Consider the following 18,764-nt stretch of genomic DNA (forward strand, 5'->3'; position numbering starts at 1 on the left):
AATACATGATACCCATCCACCACTCATGAACCCTCATCAGCAATCCCACTCCTTAACCCCCCAATACTTCACTGGTATGCAACCCTATCAAGCCTTACTCAACCCCCACTAACTTTCTAACAATACCACCACTCGTGCCACCCCAAACCCCCTCCTCTACTGTTTAAAGAATTTAAGACATTATGTATCCAGGACATTAACATGTATATCATGATAATACTATTAAACATGTACATTATACTATGTTATTAAACATTCAGAGATTTTTGCTCGTGTCCATTTTCACTCATATCAGATAGGCATACATCAATGGCCAGCAGAGGGAGTCCAAGTCTTACACACACACACACACACACACACACACACACACACACACACACACACACACACACACACACACACACACACATATACAATCTAATTTATAATTTTATTAAAGTTAAATTACTGTCTCTAAAGTAAGACTATATTTGTAATCATAAGTAGGCCCTACAGTCAATTAATTTGTTGCATTTGTGTCCTAAACTCAGATAATCTCTCTAACTTAATCAGGGATCCTTGGAACATCCATACCCATACTCTAACCTTAACCCCTACCCTACCCTTAACCTTAACCATAACCCTTACCTAACCATAACCCTTACCTAACCCTAACCTTACTTTAACCATTTTAAATGTCAACTTCAATGGGGTAGGGACAGTGGTTGAAAAAGTACCCAATTGTCATACTTGAGTTACAGTTTTTTTCGATTGCTAAACGACAGTGGACACAACTGGAGTCACATGTGCAAAACTCTAACTACAGTCTGCACAGCAGTAGTTCATGTGGACCAAACTCTAGTTCGTTTTTCATTGCTTGAACACAGTTTTCAAAACTCTACACACTTATCCCATGACTTTAACCACAACCTGCACAACACTGTGGATTTACAGCACTTTGTTCAAATGCTAACACACTGCTGTCAAAACTGTGAACCACACATTCAAAACGGAATAGATTTCAGCCTTGTGCCTTTCAAACACTGCTGATTGCAATTTCAGCTGAAAGGCTAAGCAGGTGTCTTGTTTTAGACTTGTTAGTGAACACACACACATATTACAGTATATATAGGTAGAGCTCAGAAAGACTCATTTTGGAAATGGAACAAGGAAGATGGGTTCGTGGAGGGAGAAGGGTGACAGGGAGAGGGCGGATGCGTGGAGGAAGACAAAGAAGACAAAGAGCTGTTATTTCAGATGAAATAAGGGCTACACTTATAGACCATGTCGTGAACCATGGTCTCTCATTGAGAGAGGCAGGGTTGAGGGTGCAACCCAATCTGCAAAGATCCACAGTGGCATCTGTAATGCGAATTTTCCATCATGCAAACAGGTGAGAGTTACATCCTTACAGTAAATGAAAACATTACAGGAATCTATTTTGTATTGCAATTATAGAATATTTACACAGATATATATTACAGTAAGTTTGACTGTAAAATATATATTTACAACAGGACCCAAAGGCTGCCCCCAACAGGGGGAAGAGGAAAAATATTTTCAGATGTGCAGGAAAATGCTATTGTTGACATGGTTGTTGTCAACAATGCAATAAAACTGCGGGAGATTCAAGATAGAGTGCTGGCTGATAATGATATATTTGAAAATGTTAATTCTGTCAGCACAACAACTATTGCTCGAGTCCTAAAGAAACACCAAGTTACAATGAAACAGTTATACACTGTACCGTTCGAGAGAAACAGTGAACGGGTAAAGGAGCAAAGATACCAATATGTCCAGGTAAGACGTCTGAGGTTACGTACACAAAAAGCACTAGCATTTCTACAGTAAAACTGTGCACTTACTGTTTTTCAGATTGTAATGGAGGTGGAAGCACTGGAAAGACCACATTCATTTGTATTTATCGATGAAGCTGGATTTAACCTTGCCAAAACACGGCGCAGAGGAAGGAATGTTATAGGTCAAAGGGGGGGAAATATCACCATGTGTGCTGCAATGGCCAATGATGGTTTGCTTCTCAACACACCACTCATTGGCCCATACAACACAGAAAGGCTTATAGCTTTCCTAGAACAGCTCTATGCTCAGCCAGTGCCAGCAGAACAGGGGGAGCCAGTAAGAAACCCCCAAGTTTTTGTCATAGTTTGCGATAACGTTGCTTTTCACCACTCTGCAGCTGTCACAGATTGGTTTGCAGCACATCACAGATTTATGGTTTTGTACCTGCCTGCATATTCACCCTTCCTCAATAGAGGAGTTTTTCTCTGCCTGGAGGTGGAAAGTGTCACCACCCACATGACCAAATGTCTCTTTTGGAAGCCATGCGTGCCGGATGTGAGGACACGAGTCCAGAGGACTGCCAGGGATGGATAAGGCACTCCAGAAGGTTCTTCCCCAGGTGCATGGCAAGAGAAAACATTAGATGTGATGTTGAAGAAAACCTGTGGCCTGATGCTAGGGAGAGGCAGGATTAGCCCCTCAATTATTTGTTCGAATTACAGTATGTACTTTTAGTTTCTACCTTTTTTTTCTCATTACTGTAATTCCGTAAATTACTACAGACTATTGAAGCAAACTGCTAATTTTCATTTACCTTAAAGAATTGTTATGTTCTAAAAATTGTAATAAATCATGTGAAAGAATGTCACTCTTTTCTTTGAAGAAAATATTACTTTGTATGAAGTCACTGAAATTGTTCAAACTGTAAAGATGAAAAGTTTGTATTTTCTGTATTGGTGTTTGATGCTAGTGTTTTTACTCTCAGTGTGTTCTGAGTGACAGTGTGTGTTATCTCAGTGAGGGTTGTGCATAGTGTTTGGCTGCCCTGAGCGTGTTTTGAGCCATGTGTTAAGAGTTGTGTTGCTTGGAATGAGTTTTGCAGGTGATGTGAACTGTTTAGCTCAGGTGACTGTTGGTAGTGCAGACTGTAGTTAGAGTTTTGTACATGTGACTCCAGTTGTGCCCACTGTCATTTAGCAATTGAAAAAAAACTGTAAAGTAAAGTTACCTTCATAGAAAATGACTTAAAAGTCAGTCACCCAGTGAAATACTACTTGAGCAAAAGTCTAAAAATATTTGGTTTTAAATATACAGTACCAGTCAAAAGTTTTGACACACCTACTCATTCCAGGGGTTTTCTTTATTTTTTACCTTTTTCTACATTGTTGAATAATAGTGAAGACATCAAAACTATGAAATAACACATACGGAATCATGTAGTATCCCAAAAAAGTGTTAAACAAATCAAAATATATTTTATATTTGAGATTCTTCAAAGTAGTGACCCTTTACCTTGATGACAGCTTTGCACACTCTTGGCATTCTCTCAACCAGCTTCACCTGGCTTTTCCAACAATCTTGAAGGATGCAATGTTGTTCCCTATTAAAATATATTTTTATTTGTTTAACACTTTTTTGGTTACTACATGATTCCATATGTGTTATTTCATAGTGTCTTCACTATTATTCTTCAATGTAGAAAATAGTAAAAATAAATAAAAACCTTTGAATGAGTAGGTGTGTCCAAAGTTTTGACTGGTACTGTATATGTACTGTTTAGTGACTTAAGTATCAACAGTAGATGCAATTAAGAAAAATATACTTACCTATCAGAAGTAAAAGTATAGCAGATAGCCAGCGGCATACTCCAACACTCAGACATCATTTAGAAATTAAGTACTTGTGTTTAGTGAGTCTGCCAGGTCAGATGCAATAAGGATGACCATGGATGTTATTTTGATTTTGAAGTGTGTGAATTGGACCAGTTTCCTGTCCTTCTAAGCATTCAAAATGTAAAGAGTGCTTTTGGGTGTGAAGGAAAATGTATGGAGTAAAAAGTACATAATTTTATTTAGGAATGTAGTGAAGTAAAAGTAAAAGTTGTCAAAAATATAAGTAGTAAAGTACAGATTTCCCCCAAAACTACTTAAGCAATACTTTAAAGTATTTTTACTTGAGTACTTTACACCACATTCAGTCGGTTTGATGTCACCAGTTTTACACAAAAATCATGCGCCCCCCCGCACCTGCGCGAAGGTGAACTCGTGACCTCGTTATCCATCCGAGTTGCACGCTCAACTATGTGCGCGTGGACGTGAACCGCGGGAAGTCCGGTAACGAACAGAGACCCTCCTCTACTCTCCGGTCTGTCCTGTGAAATGTTCCGTTAACCTCCGGGTGGATGAGCTCTGAGATGAACGGTCCACGTAGAGTAATACTGGTCCTTCTTTCGTGGTGTTCAGTTCTCCAGCTGTTGACAGCACACGGTGAGTCTCCCAGCGACACACGCGCATCATATCAAAATGCATAACTTAAATGAGTACAATAACCTTTACTGTTTCAACATAAACGTTTGACGTTCTAAGAGTCATTCCAAAAATGTCAAAGAGAGAGCAGAAAACTAGCACCAGTGTTGTATGCGCGAGACATTTTTGAAAAGTTCATATTTTGCTGTTTTAACCTTAGGAAATATCGGATGATAGGCAAATTGTACTGTTCACGTTTGAAATGTGGGTTTCAACCCCCCGCAGTGACATCGTTATGGCCTTGGGGAATTATGATTGACAAATGTTTTCCTTTGGATAGGAATACATTAGAGCTGATACTGTCTTTTAAATCATTCAGAGGTGTTGCCTAAATTTTTGCTGTTCAATAATGTGCTCCAGCGACCCTAAATTCGAACGTTTAAATTAATACATTTGATATGTTTTGTCGACTTGTGGTATATATGTGATGATATTTTATGTGTTGTGATAGTGCAATGAAGTAATACTTTTGATGGTGTGTGAGGTTTTACTGATGTTTTTTTTGTTGTGTTCAGCAGCTCAGAGCCAACTGACAGAGACAGACAGTAGACTACAGAGGTAAGAGAGGAGAGGAAGCGAGAAACATTCATAATCTCAGGGGATTCATTAATTCAATGACATGGCTAAACTGATGCATGTGTGTGTTTGGTTTGGATGTATTCAAGTGGTCAAAAGTGCACTTAACTTCAGTTTGCATGTTTCTCCTCATAATGAATGTATATCTCCCTGTGCTGTGTGTGTGTGTGGGTGTGTGTGTGTGTGTGTGTGTGTGTGTGTGTGTGTGTGTGTGTGTCTGTGTGTGTGTGTGCATGTGTACGTGCGTGCGTGCATGTGTGCGTGCGTGCGTGCAGGAGGGCTAATGCACTGCGGAGGAAACGGGATCTCCTAGGGGAGGAGGTAGGCACACTACACCTAAGAGAAGCAGATGAGGTCAGGGCATACACACACACACAACACCCTGACTAGCACAAAGACACCTTTGTAGGACGCACACACATACACATACATACACTGGTGCAACTACACACAGGGGTAGAGATACACATTTACTACACATGTTTGTGCATGTGTGTGTGATCATCAGTGTTCTCTTCTCACCAGACATTCAGTCCACTTCTCTCTGAAGCAACTCTCCCTCGCAGTGTTCTACACAATTACACCGCCCGCGATGCCTCCTCAGGTACACACACATACACACACACACACACACACACACACACACACACACACACACACACACACACACACACACACACACATATACACACAGGGCCTAAAGTGCCTTGCCTTCAGAAAGTATTCACACCCCTTGAATTTAAAATTGATAACATTTTTATTTTGTGTCACTTGCAAGACACAATACCTCATTATGACACCTCATAAGGTCAAAGTGTAATTACTGTATGCTTTCTAAACATTTTTACAAATTAATTCAAAATTAAAAGCTGAAATGTCTTGAGTCAATAAGTATTCTATCCATTTATTATGGCAAGCTTAAATAAGTTCAGGAGTAAAAATGTGCTTCTTTGGGATTGTTGAGCTAACGTATGCTAATGCTATTAGCATGAGGTTGTAAGTAACAAGGACATTTCCCAGGATGACCTAGACATATTTGATATTGGCAGAAATCTTAAATTCTTGTTAATCTAACTGCACTGTCCAATTTACAGTAGCTATTACAGTGAAAGAATACCATGCTATTGCTTGAGGAGAGTGCACAGTTTTGAACATGAAAAGTTGTTATTAATAAACAAATGAGGCACATTTGGGCAGTCTTGATACAACATTTTAAACAGAAAAGCAATGGTTCACTGGATCAGTCTAAATCTTTGCACATGCACTGCTGTCATCTAGTGGCCAAAATCTAAATTGCACCTGGGCTGGAATAGTACATTATGGCCTTTCTCTTGCATTTCAAAGACAATGGTACAAAAAAATACAAAATAACGGTTGGTTCTTTCTTTGTATTATCTTTTACCAGATCTATTGTGTAACATTCCTTCACATTTCCACAATGTTCAAAGTGTTTCCTTTCAAATGGTACCAAGAATATGCATATCCTGAGCTACAGGCAATTAGATTAGGGTATGTCATATTAGGCAAAAAAGGGGAGGACCATCCGCCTCAGTGAATTTCATTTTTAAAAAAATAGTGAAACATAAAAAAGTTATCCTTTTTAGATAAAACCATGCTAAATATATTCACAGCACCAAATAATTTATTAAAACACACTGTTTTGGAATCAATGTCTACATTACCCTCAACATCGCTCTCTGTGGTAGCGCCATGATGTAGCCGGAGGACAGTTCGTTTCCTTCCTCCTCTGGGTACATTGACTTTAATACAAAACCCAGGAGGCTCATGTTTTTCACCCCCTTCCATCGACTTGCACAGTAATTATGATATCTTCTGGAGGATGTCCTCCAACTTGCAGCATGAACTGACATGTTTCCCACCCAATCAACGAATCATAGAATGAATCTAGTACTGAAAGCATAAGCTATAGATAGCTAGCACTGCAGTGCATAACATGAGGTGAGTAGTTAACACAAATAGAGAGAAAGTCAATCGTTGAACAGTTTTGAGAGAGATATTTTTTTCACTTTCATTACTTAGCTATAAAATGCAGCTAGCTAGTTTAGCCTACTCAAACACCCAGTGGTGGAAAAAAGTACCCAATTTTCATACTTAAGTAAAAGTAAAGTTACTGTGGTAAACCGTGGGTGCAAAAAAAGTACCCAGTGTAAAATATTACTTGAGTAAAATTCTGAAAGTATTTGGTTTTAAATATACTTCAGTATCAAAAGTAAATATAATTGCTAAAATTTACTTAAGTATCAAAAGTACAAGTATAATCCATATAATAAGCAAAGCAGAGCCAGAGGCACACTCCAACACTATAATTTACAAACAAAGCATGTGTTTAGTGATCCGCCAGATAAGAGGCAGTAGGATGACCAGGGATGTTCTCTTGATTAAGTGTGTGAATTAGACAATTTTCCTGTCCTGCTAAGCATTCAAAATGTAACAAATATTTTTATGCGTCAGGGAAAATATATGGAGTAAAAAGTACATACTTTTCTTTAGGAATGTAGTGATGTAAAAGTATAAAAAAATATAAATAGTAAAGTAAAGTATGGATACCCCAAAAAACGGCTTAAGTAATACTTTAAAGCAGGGGTGTCAAAGTCAAATGGACGGAGGGCCAAATAAAAAAATCAGCTACAAGACGAGGGCCGGACTGTTCGAATGTTCATTGAAAATTTTTTAAATGACGCATATAGTCTAGTGAACCTAATTGAACCTACTGAAAACCTAACAAATATATTACAATATGATCAGATAAATAAAGCAATATTTTCTTATGGCTCTGTCAGTAATCTTTAATTTTCAACAGACACAAAAGACAAATTTCCTTTATATAAATATCCCCATAACATGAACATTAAATGAAAGAAACCGGTATTCAAGGCACCATCAGTAGACTATATTTTCTATTTTAGCAAAAGTGGGCTAAATTTACTTCAAAGAAAAAACAATAATAGCAATTTTCTATCATCCACTCAACTGAAATATTTTAAAAATATAATTGGATTGAAATACAAAAAAATAAAGTGCAAAAATCTATTAATCAAAAACAACACTTTGTTTAAGGAGAAGTAACATGCAGTGAAAACAAATATTAAATTTTAACTTTTAAACTTGAACTGAGTAAAAACTCTAAATATGTGATTGCACAGTAATGTTCACTTGTTTGAGGTTGAGGGTGATACTTGGTGGTGTCCCATCTTTTCCACAAGTTCATCAATGTTCGGGGTAAGGCTCTGAGCTGAAGAAATCCTCAGAATTGAGTGGAGGTGTTCAGCAGTAAGTCGACTTCTGTGTGATGTTTTGTTCAGGTTCATCAAAGAAAACAGTTGTTCACACAGGTATGTGCTGCCAAACATAGACAACGTTTGAGCAGCCTGGATGCGCAGCTGGGGCATTGTGCCGGGGAGGAAACGGGCGAACTCCGCAGCACCCACTGCCGCATATTTTGCCCTCAGTGCATCATTGCATTGGAGGTCAATCAACTCCATTTGGAGGTTTGGTGGTGAGCTTTCCACGTCAACAGCAAATGGGTTACCGAGCAGTTCCAACCTGCTTTTTTGTGCTTCAAAGTCAGCAAATCGGCGTCGAAAGTCAGCGGCAAGCATACCTATTTTATCAGCCAACTGTGTGCTCGGGAACGCACTGGTAGAGAGCTTCTCTTTCATGGTCTGGCAGCTGGGAAAGTGGCTCAAATTTTCTTTCCGCATCTGCGTCTCCCACAGAGTCAGTTTGGTTTTAAATGCCTTCACTGTACTGTACATATCAGAGATGACACGATCCCGACCCTGCAGCTGCAAGTTTATTGCATTCAGATGACTCGTAATGTCACACAGAAAAGCCATTTCACACAGAAACATTTCGTCTCGGAGTTGTGTTGTGTCTTTCCCTTTGCTGTCCAAGAACAGACAAATCTCCTCACGAAGCTCGAAACATCTTTGAAGCACCTTTCCCTGGCTTAGCCATCGCACCTCTGTGTGATAAGGCAAATCACCATGCTCCGTTTCTAACTCCGTCAGAAATGCCTTGAACTGGCGGTGATTCAAACCTTTGGCTCTGATAAAGTTAACTGTGCGCGTGATGATGCTCATTACATGCTCCATTTTCAAGGCTTTACCGCACAACGCTTCCTGGTGTATGATACAATGATAAGCTGTCAGCTCACCTGTCGCGTTTTCCTCTTGCATCTTTTCCCGTATCTTCGCCACCAGTCCGCTCCTGTGTCCACACATCGCAGGTGCTCCGTCGGTTGTCAAACCCACGAGTTTTTCCCAAGGCAGCTCCATCTCATTTACACATCTTGACACCTCTTCATACAAATCATGCCCCGTAGTTGTGCCATGCATAGGACGTAAAGCCAAAAACTCCTCTGTCACGCTTAGGTTGGAGTCCACTCCGCGGATGAAAATTGACAACTGGGCAATGTCAGAAATGTCGGTGCTCTCATCCACAGCCAAGGAATATGCAATAAAATCTTTTCCCTTTTTCACAAGCTGCTCTTTTAGATTGATGGACAACTGGTCTACTCTCTCGGCAATGGTGTTTCTGCTCAGACTCACATTTAAAAAGAGTTGCCTTTTTTCTGGGCAAACTTCGTCACAAACTTTAATCATGCAGTTTTTGATGAAATCCCCCTCCGTAAATGGCCGGGCTGATTTAGCGATCTCTTCTGCCAAAATAAAACTGGCCTTGACAGCAGCCTGGCCTTGTGATTTGGCTTTTTTGAACAGAGCCTGTCGAGATTTGAGGCCTCGTTTTAATTCCTCTGCCTTTTGTAGCCTTTGTTCCATGTCCATATTCTTGTTTTTGTCCGCGTGTTTCGTTTCATAATGTCGTCTCAGATTATACTCTTTCAGTACCGCCACACTTTCTCCACACAGAAGACACACAGGTTTTCCAGCTACCTTCGTGAACATATACTCCGACTCCCACCTTGTTTGAAACCCCCGGTTCTCAGTATCCACCTTCCGTTTTGCCATTTTTGATGGGTATCTGAAAGTTAATTTTACTGTGATGCTGACGACTGCTGTGCCAATAAATATTGAAATGAAGCAGCCTACTGCTCGGTGCGTCACCTTTGCATTGTGGGAAATGTAGTATTGGTGCGTGTAAAAGATCTGCGGGCTGCCGGCTTGCTGCGGGCCGGTTCTAATAATAAATCAAGATCATCCCAGGGGCCGTAAAAAACCTTCTTGCGGGCCGGATGTGGCCCGCGGGCCTTGACTCTGACATATGTGCTTTAAAGTATTCAAACAGAGAGGGATGCTATGTTAGCTAGCTGGCTATAGTTATCCAACACTGGAACTCTTCCAAGTCAAGGTAAGCTTTTGGTTTTATTATTTTATTGCCACTGGGACCCGGCGAGGTAACTGCTTAACTGCTTGCTGTACACTGTACTGCATGATTGTAGCGGGTTTACTAACACGTCAGGTCTAGAAGCTAGAAGCTATCTTGACTAGGCTGTGTGTAGCAGTTATCACTTGTGGCATGAAGGTTTTGCTTGGAAAGTGTTTTTTACCTGGTCACAGACAGTTGTTGTGTTGTGCACTGAAGTCCACAAGCGAAGGGAAAAGATTATACAAAGATCAATGTTATCATGCTGTTTGTATGTGGCTGCTATGAAAGTGAACTGTATTTGTGGGTGATCAGGGATGTGTTGATTCATTCTGCCGATTCTGTTGAAAAACTTTTCTTATACGGAAGCAAATAGAACAAAACAGGAATAAACATATCTGAATTTGTCCAAGAGAAACTCTCTTTTGCAACTGCTTGGAGTAATGATTACACCCTAGATCAGCTAGATGCAGGCAAGAGTGGGCAGGGTGTTATTGAATGTGTTTGTCTGTCACCTAGATTACTATAATTTTTATTTTGCCCTGTGTACCCTAATAATGGCGCCGGAGGGGATAGATGCCGTTTTACGGGCTCCTAACCAACTGTGCTCTTTATTTATTTTTTTCACGTTGTTTGTAACTTATTTTGTACATGATGTTGCTGCTACCGTCTCTTATGAAAAGAGCTTCTGGACATCAGTACAGCGATTACTCACTTCGAACTGGACAAAGATTTTTTCTTTAACGAGTCCGACACAAAGGACATGCTGCTTTCTCGAGACCATGCCCAAATCCCCATCATTCACGTGAAAAAAAGACGGAGAAAAATGAGGCGGAGGTCATGGTGCCTGCCTTGTGAGAATTCGTAAGCGAGTGAGTAAACCTCTAGGGGCTACAAGAATGATCAGATTAATATTGCCATTGAGAAAATTCAAAACAAAATGAGACATGACCTTTTTCAAGGTCAGTCTCACAAATAATATTGCCATTGAGAAAATTCAAAACAAAACGAGACATGACCTTTTTCAAGGTCAGTCTCGCAAAAAGACGCATTTTTGTGTTCTAACTACCCTTGTGGTAAAAATGATGTAGGTAAAACAAAGCGCGAATTAAAAGTACGTATCTCTGGGCATCGTAGCACCATTAGGTGTAAAAACTTTACTTACCCAGTTGCGGCCCACTTCTTGGAGGCAGGCCACTCGATTTCGTCTCTGCGTTATATTGGCATCGAACATGTCACCCTCCCTAGGAGAGGGGGTGACCTTGATAATTTATTGTTAAAACAAGAGGCTGCCTGGATCTTTAACTTAAAACCCCTTGCGCCCTTCGGTCTCAACGTAGACTTTGATCTGAAGCCATTCTTGTGATTATTGTGACTTTGCCATTGTAATTGTTTGTAAGCTTGTGTAGTCAAATGAATTTATGATCGTATGCTATCCATTTGTTGTTTGTATGCTGTTCTTTGTATGACATTTTAATATTTGATAATTAACCAATGATATTAGGCCACTCTTGGCCATGTTTACAGACACCTGTGTCTTTTGACACTACATAAACGAGTCATCCCGCAGTGTTTGTGATTATACCCTGATGAAGACAGCTTGGCAGTCGAAACATTGGTAATTACATTTTTGTATCTGTGCTCCTAGAGTGTGCGGCTCTCTTTTATTTTCAAGTTTTCTACTCCGCTAGCCAGCACCTCGCCTAAATAGGTGTGCGTTACTTTTTCTTCTAGATTGAGGAGTACACCACCTCAGTCACTGGCTTCATTAAAAATTGCATCAATGACGTCATCCCCACAGTGACTGGTCGTACCAATCCCAACCAGAAGCCATGGATAACAGGCAACATTCGCAATGAGCTAAAGGGTAGAGCTGCCGCTTTTAAGGAGCGGAAGACTAGTCTGGACGCTTATAAGAAATCCTGCTACGCTCTCAGACAAACCATCAAACAGGCGTCAATACAGAACTAAGATTGAATTTTACTACACTGGCTCTGATGCTTGTCGGATGAGGCAGGGCTTGCAAACTATTACGGACTACAAAGGGAAACCCAACCGCGAGCTGCCCAGAGACGCGAGCCTACCAGATGAGCTTAATGCCTTTTATGCTCGCTTCTAAACAAGCAACACTGAAGCATGCATGAGAACACCAGCTGTTCCGGACGACTGTGTGATCACGCTCTCCGTAGCCGATGTGAGCAAGACCTTTTAACAGGTCAACATTCACAAAGTCTCGGGGCCAGACGGATTACCATGACCTGTACTCAAAGCACGCGCGGACCAACTGGCAAGTGTCTTCACTGACATTTTCAACCTCTCCCTGACAGAGTCTGTAAAACCTACATGTTTCAAGCAGACCACCATAGTCCATGTGCCCAAGAAAGTGAAGGTAACCTGTCACAATAGTGGTCGGCCTGATCACCGACAACGATGAGACAGCCTATAGGGAGGAGGTCAGAGACCTGACAGTGTGATGCCAGGACAAAGACCTCTCCCTCAATGTGAGCAAGACAAAAGAGCTGATCGTGCACTACAGGAAAAGGTGGGCCTAACCGGCCCCCGTTAACATCGACAGGGCTGTAGTGGAGCGGATCAAGAGTTTCAAGTTCCTTGGTAACCACATCACCGACGAACTATCATGGTCCAAACACACCAAGACAGTCATGAAGAGGGCACGACAACACCTTTTCCCTCTTCGGAGACTGAAAATATTTGACACGGGGTCCCCAGATCCTCAAAAAGTTATACAGCTGCAACATCGAGAGCATCCTGACCGGTTGCATCACCACCTGGTGTGGCAACTGCTCGTGTGGCAACTGCTCGTCACCTTAAGGTGCTCCAGAGGGTAGTGTGCACGGCCCAGTACATCACTGGGGCTAAGCTTCCTGCCATCCAGGACATATATACTAGGTGGTGTCAAAGGAAGGGACAAAAATTTGCCTAAGACTCCATCCACCCTAGTCATAGACTGTTCTCTCTGCTACCGCACGGAAAGCGGTACCGGAGCGCCAAGTCTAGGACCAAAATGCCCCTTAACAGCTTCTACCCCCAAGTCATAAGACTGCTGAACAATTAATCAAATGGCCACCTAGACTATTTACATTGACACCCCCTTATTTTTACACTGCTGCTACTCGCTGTTTATTATCTATGGATAGTCACTTTACCACTACCTACATGTACAAATGACCTCGACTAAGCTGTACCCCGGCACATTGACTAGGTACTGGTACCCCCTGTTTGTAGCCTCGTTATTGTTATTTTATTGTGTTACTTTATTTGTTATTTTTTTAACTTTAGTTTATTTAGTTTTATATTTTCTGAACTCTATTTCTTGAACTGCGTTGTTCAGAATGGGAAATGTCAGAATAATAGTACAGATAATTATTTATTTCAGCTTTTATTTATTTAATCACATTCCCAGTGGGTCAGAAGTTTACATACACTCAATAAGTATTTGGTAGCATTGCCTTGAAATTGTTTAACTTGGGTCAAACGTTTGGGGTAGCCTTCCACAAGCTTCCCACAATAAGTTGGGTGAATTTTGGCCCATTCCTCCTGACAGAGCTGGTGTAACTGAGTCAGGTTTGTCGGCCTTCTTGCTCGTACACACTTTTTCAGTTCTGCCCACAAATGTTCTATAGGATTGAGGTCAAGGCTTTGTGATAGCCACTCCAATACCTTGACTTTGGTGTCCTTAAGCGATTTTGCCACAACTTTGGAAGTATGCTTGGGGTCATTGTCCATTTGGAAGACCAATTTGCAACCAAGCTTTAACTTCCTGACTGATGTCTTGAGATGTTGCTTCAATATATCCACATACTTTTCCTCACTCATGATGCCATCTATTTTGTGAAGTGCACTAGTCTGTCCTGCAGCAAAGCACCCCCACAACATGATGCTTCCACCCCCGTCCTTCACAGTTGGGATGGTGTTCTTTGGCCTGCAAGCCTCTTCCTTTTCCTGCAAACATAACGATGATCATTATGGCCAAACAGTTCTATTTTTGTTTCATCAGACCAGAGAACATTTCTCCAAAAAGTACAATCTTGGTCCACATGTGCAGTTGCAAACCGTAGTCTGGCTTTTTTATGACGGTTTTGGAGCAGTGGCTTCTTCCTTGCTGAGTGGCCTTTCAGGTTAGGTTGATATAGGACTTGTTTTACTGTGGATATAGAAACATTTGTACCTGTCTCCTCCAGCATCTTCACAGGGTTCTTTGCTGTTGTTCTGGGATTGATTTGCACTTTTCGCACAAAAGTATGTTCATCTCTAAGAGACAGAACGCGTCTCCTTCCTGATCAGTATGATGGCTGCATGGTCCAATGGTGTTTATACTTGCGTACTATTGTTTGTACAGATGAACGTGGTACCTTCAGGCGTTTGGAAATTGCTCCCAAGGATGAACCAGACTTGTGGAGGTCTACAATTTTTTTTCTGATGTCTTGGCTGATTTCTTTTGATTTTCCCATGATGTCAAGCAAAGAGGCACTGAGTTTGAAGGTAGACCTTGAAATACATCCACAGGTACGCCTCCAGTTGACTCAGTTGATGTCAATTAGCCTATCAGAAGCTTGTTAAGCCATGACATCATTTTCTGGAATTTTCCAAGCTGTTTAAAGGCACAGTCAACTTAGTGTATGTTAACTTCTGACTCACTGGAATTGTGATACAGTGAATTATCAGTGAAATAATCTGTCTGTAAACAATTGTTGGAAAAAGGACTTGTGTCATGCACAAAGTAGATGTCCTAACCGAATTGCTAAAACTATAGTTTGTTAACAAGACATTTGTGGAGTTGTTGAAAAACGAGTTTTAATTACTCCAACCTAAGTGTATTTTAACTTCCGACTTCAACTGTATGAATGTACTCATGACTCCATTCTATGAGCACCACAATTACTATCTGTTTCTCCTTGTGAAAGCCAAACACTGTAAGACCGTATTTTATAACTTAGCTAGTCATGTTGGCAATTTGAATAAGCTTTCAAATTATGCCCACCTGACCCATTTCATGGTTCATAATGGACCGTTTTTGGATTCCGTAAAAACAACAGTAATTGTGCGATGGGGGGATGCAGGGATGTGTTCCAAACAAAAAACAACACGTTTGCTTGCTTCAGTTCCTCAACAACACAGCTAAGAGAGCTCAAAAAAGCACCTAATACTTGAAGGCTCTTTCCTTGAGAATTGAAATTACTTAGAAACTGTGCACACTTTGGAGAGGTGTGTGGACCCTTGTCATTTTTAAAAATGTTGCACTGATCCCAAAACTTCCATGAATATTCTTATTATGTTACTAAATATCCCGAGTATTTTCTGATTTCGATGTTGACAAATAATATGAAAAGTTCAGTTAATGTAAAATCAACAGTGTAATGTTTTAATTCAGTCTTGTGTCAGGTGAACTGTTTGGTCCTTATCTTTGGTCTTATCATTTCACCATAATCTCCAAAGTGTTCCCTTTCAATTGCTACCATGGTTATGCATATGCTACTCATATTTCTTCTGTTAGAAACATTTTAATCTGTCTCTATCCATATAGGCCAATTCTCACGAGTGTAAAGGGTTAAAGCAATTTCTCTCGTAAAGAATAAGTTATTCATCAATTGGTGAATCTCAAAGTATTTCCAGAGGAGTTCTAAGGAATTGAGGAAATATTGTGTCTGTGTTTCACCAGAGTACTGTGGCTGTCTGAATGGGGGCTGGTGTCAGGAGGGAGGTGTGTGTGACTGTGCACAGTTCCAGGCCCTCGGAGACCGCTGCCAGATCAGTGAGTAACACACACACATCTTGAACCTAGAACCACAATGTATGTTTCATTTTGGTGTGTGTGTGCCTGCATGAGAGTCAGACTGACACATCCATCAGCAACCATTAATAAGCTGTCCACACTGTCATAAATAACCACACACACACACACACACACACACACACACACACACACACACACACACACACACACACACACACACACACACACACACACACACACACACACACACACACACACACCAGTCCATAGTGTGTATGATTAAGTCTGGAGGATTAGGGTTGAGTTTCTGTAGACTACACAGGGTCTCTATACATCAGAGATGCGTCTCTAGTAGAGCCTCTATAGCAGTGGTCACCAACCTTTTTTGAGTCAAGATCACTTTTGCAGTCAAAAAGCAAGTTGAGATCTACGCTCAGATTTTTTTTTTTACATTAATCTCACACAAACAGTTTTGTAGGAATGAGGTTTGGACAGTAGGCCTAATAGATTATCACAACATATTGGCTATATGATTGGCCTGCCAATATTGTTAAACAGACCATATTATATTTCAAAACTGAAGCTTTGATAACAAAATAGATCAGTTGGTTTAGCACTTTTTTATTTTTACTGGACTGATGGTACCTGCATCTGATGGTCAACGAGGTCAAATCATGACGTCAGTGGTCTTCAGTTCGAAAAATCGGAGCTCTAGAAAGATGCCCGAGTTTCCGACTTGGAATTCCTGAGTTGGATGACCTTTCAAAACTGCCTCTCACGGTCCCTGCTCTCTCTTTCCTTTCCTCCGGTGAGACTGACCAGAGAGTGGGGACATCGTCTTCCACCTGATAACGAAACTTGAGCGCACCGCATTTGCCTCATGCACAAATTAATGTTGTTCCTATGACCAGAGAAAGTTTAATATTATTTAATATTAAAATCGACACGATGAGCTGATAATAATAATAAAATGCAGGGCTATCGATACTTGGTTACTCATTCATTACAGCTGTACGGAATATGGAGAAGCGCGTTTTGTAATAGTGTTGAATAAAAACAGTGACAGTGCTGAATTTAAACTTAAACATGAACTCACTCATAAAAACAGCAGCTCTTTGCTGTATTTTTTGACAGTCTCTCTGTGGTCATGATTTTAAAAGTTATTTAATCTGACGTTGGCTAGTAGCCTATTCAACTTGGCTGTGGCCAGGGTCCCGAAAGCTCTGCAGCCACGGCGATTTAAGCCATCCTATTGGGCAGCGCAGTAGGTGCACTCGATTTAGTCACAGATTTGCCGGTCCGCCGGGTAGGCAGAGTTTGTCTCATGAATCAAGTGCACCTACCGGCAACAGCACAACATGATTTTAAAAAAGGAGTGCAAGCCTTTATCGTTCGTTGGCTTTTCTACAGAAATATTTGGTGATCGACTAGGAATCACGATCGACCGGTTGGCAACCATTGCTCTATAGTGATACCTTGCCTGAGACCTAAAGTAGTGTTTCCCTCACCCAACCACCATGGTTTTGTTGGCGCAATAGTAAGCACCCTAGCGTCAGGAATATGAAGTGTTGCTGTTCGTTTATCATGCTGGGTGTGGCAGATGAACTCTGATACACACTGTTCCTGTCAACCAAGTACCTACCTGGCTAAAGTACCACCAGAGCACCAACACTGTTAGACAGTGGGTGTAGTTGGCTGGGTATGGCACAGAGACGTGTTTTCCTGTAACTGAGCGGCTTTTAGTGAGCTAGCATTGTGGGCACACCTCCCCATGCCCCCACACACACAAACAAACACACCAGGGCACTATCATGCCAATTCAGAGTTGAGATAAGCGTGCACAACTCAGAGTTTGTGTGTGCATGTAGTTCCTAACCAGGGCCAAGACAGAGATGGGATCTGCAGGTCTTGGGGTCAGCACCACTATGAGACGTTCGATGGCAGCTACTTCTACTACCCTGGAACCTGCTCCTACATACTGGCCCAGGACTGCCGCTCAGCCACACCACAGTACACAGTGTGGGTCCATAACAGCCGTGTGTGTGAGGGCAGTGTGTACTCCTGTCCCAGGGCTCTCAGTCTCTTCTTCCCCAACGAGGAGGAGATCCACATCTCTGGATACCAAGTCCACCAGGGAGGCCGCAGGTGGGTGGGATATGGAGGAATGTGTATGTTTTCTGTTGTGTGTGTGTGTGTGTGCCTGTGTGCACCTGTGTGCGTGTGTGCAGAGATGGGCAGTTTTTGAAATATATATTTTAATTACTTCTGAGTATTTTGTCATTTGAATTACACTCCAGTGCATTTTGTATTTTCAAAATACAAAATAATTCTATACCATTTTTTAAATAGAAGTTCATATTTTGTGTCCACCCTTTCACCCTGCACTGGTATCAGAAGTCTGATAGCACTATGGTGTGATAAAAGCGTGTGCTAAATCAACTAAATATAACTGTATATGTAAAAATGAACAATTGCAAAGCATGCTGAGTATTATTCTAATGAGCTCCGGCCGAAACAATACACAGTGTGCTTTGCAGTTCTTTTTGGTATGTTCATTTTCACATATACATTTACATATTGGTCATTGAGCAGACATGTATCCAGAGTGACTTGCTCAACTAAGGTAGTTAAGCAACAACATAACACAGTCATAGCCAGTACAAATATGTTGTTCCTGTTCGGCCGGCTAAATGCAAATGTATACATTTAAAAAAAAAAAAATTTTTTAAAGTTGTTTATTTTGATACATTGATCTTTATGGTATTTTGTAATTGTACTTTGAA

The 18,764-nt window shown here is 41.0% G+C and overlaps 1 protein-coding gene across 1 annotated transcript in view; it reads left to right on the plus strand.

Annotated features, from left to right (window-relative positions):
* Positions 1 to 4,180: 4,180 nt before the first annotated feature.
* The window catches only part of LOC139406100 (otogelin-like protein), a 61,472-nt gene continuing 46,888 nt past the window's right edge, over positions 4,181 to 18,764 (plus strand). The window contains exons 1-6 of the mRNA XM_071148577.1: positions 4,181 to 4,265; positions 4,820 to 4,862; positions 5,156 to 5,201; positions 5,406 to 5,484; positions 15,907 to 15,999; positions 17,850 to 18,126. Coding sequence (XP_071004678.1) covers positions 4,181 to 4,265; positions 4,820 to 4,862; positions 5,156 to 5,201; positions 5,406 to 5,484; positions 15,907 to 15,999; positions 17,850 to 18,126 — 623 coding nt within the window. The remainder of the gene's footprint in view (positions 4,266 to 4,819; positions 4,863 to 5,155; positions 5,202 to 5,405; positions 5,485 to 15,906; positions 16,000 to 17,849; positions 18,127 to 18,764) is intronic.

The sequence above is a fragment of the Oncorhynchus clarkii genome, chromosome 1, assembly GCF_045791955.1.
Source record: "Oncorhynchus clarkii lewisi isolate Uvic-CL-2024 chromosome 1, UVic_Ocla_1.0, whole genome shotgun sequence".
Lineage (NCBI taxonomy): Eukaryota > Metazoa > Chordata > Actinopteri > Salmoniformes > Salmonidae > Oncorhynchus > Oncorhynchus clarkii.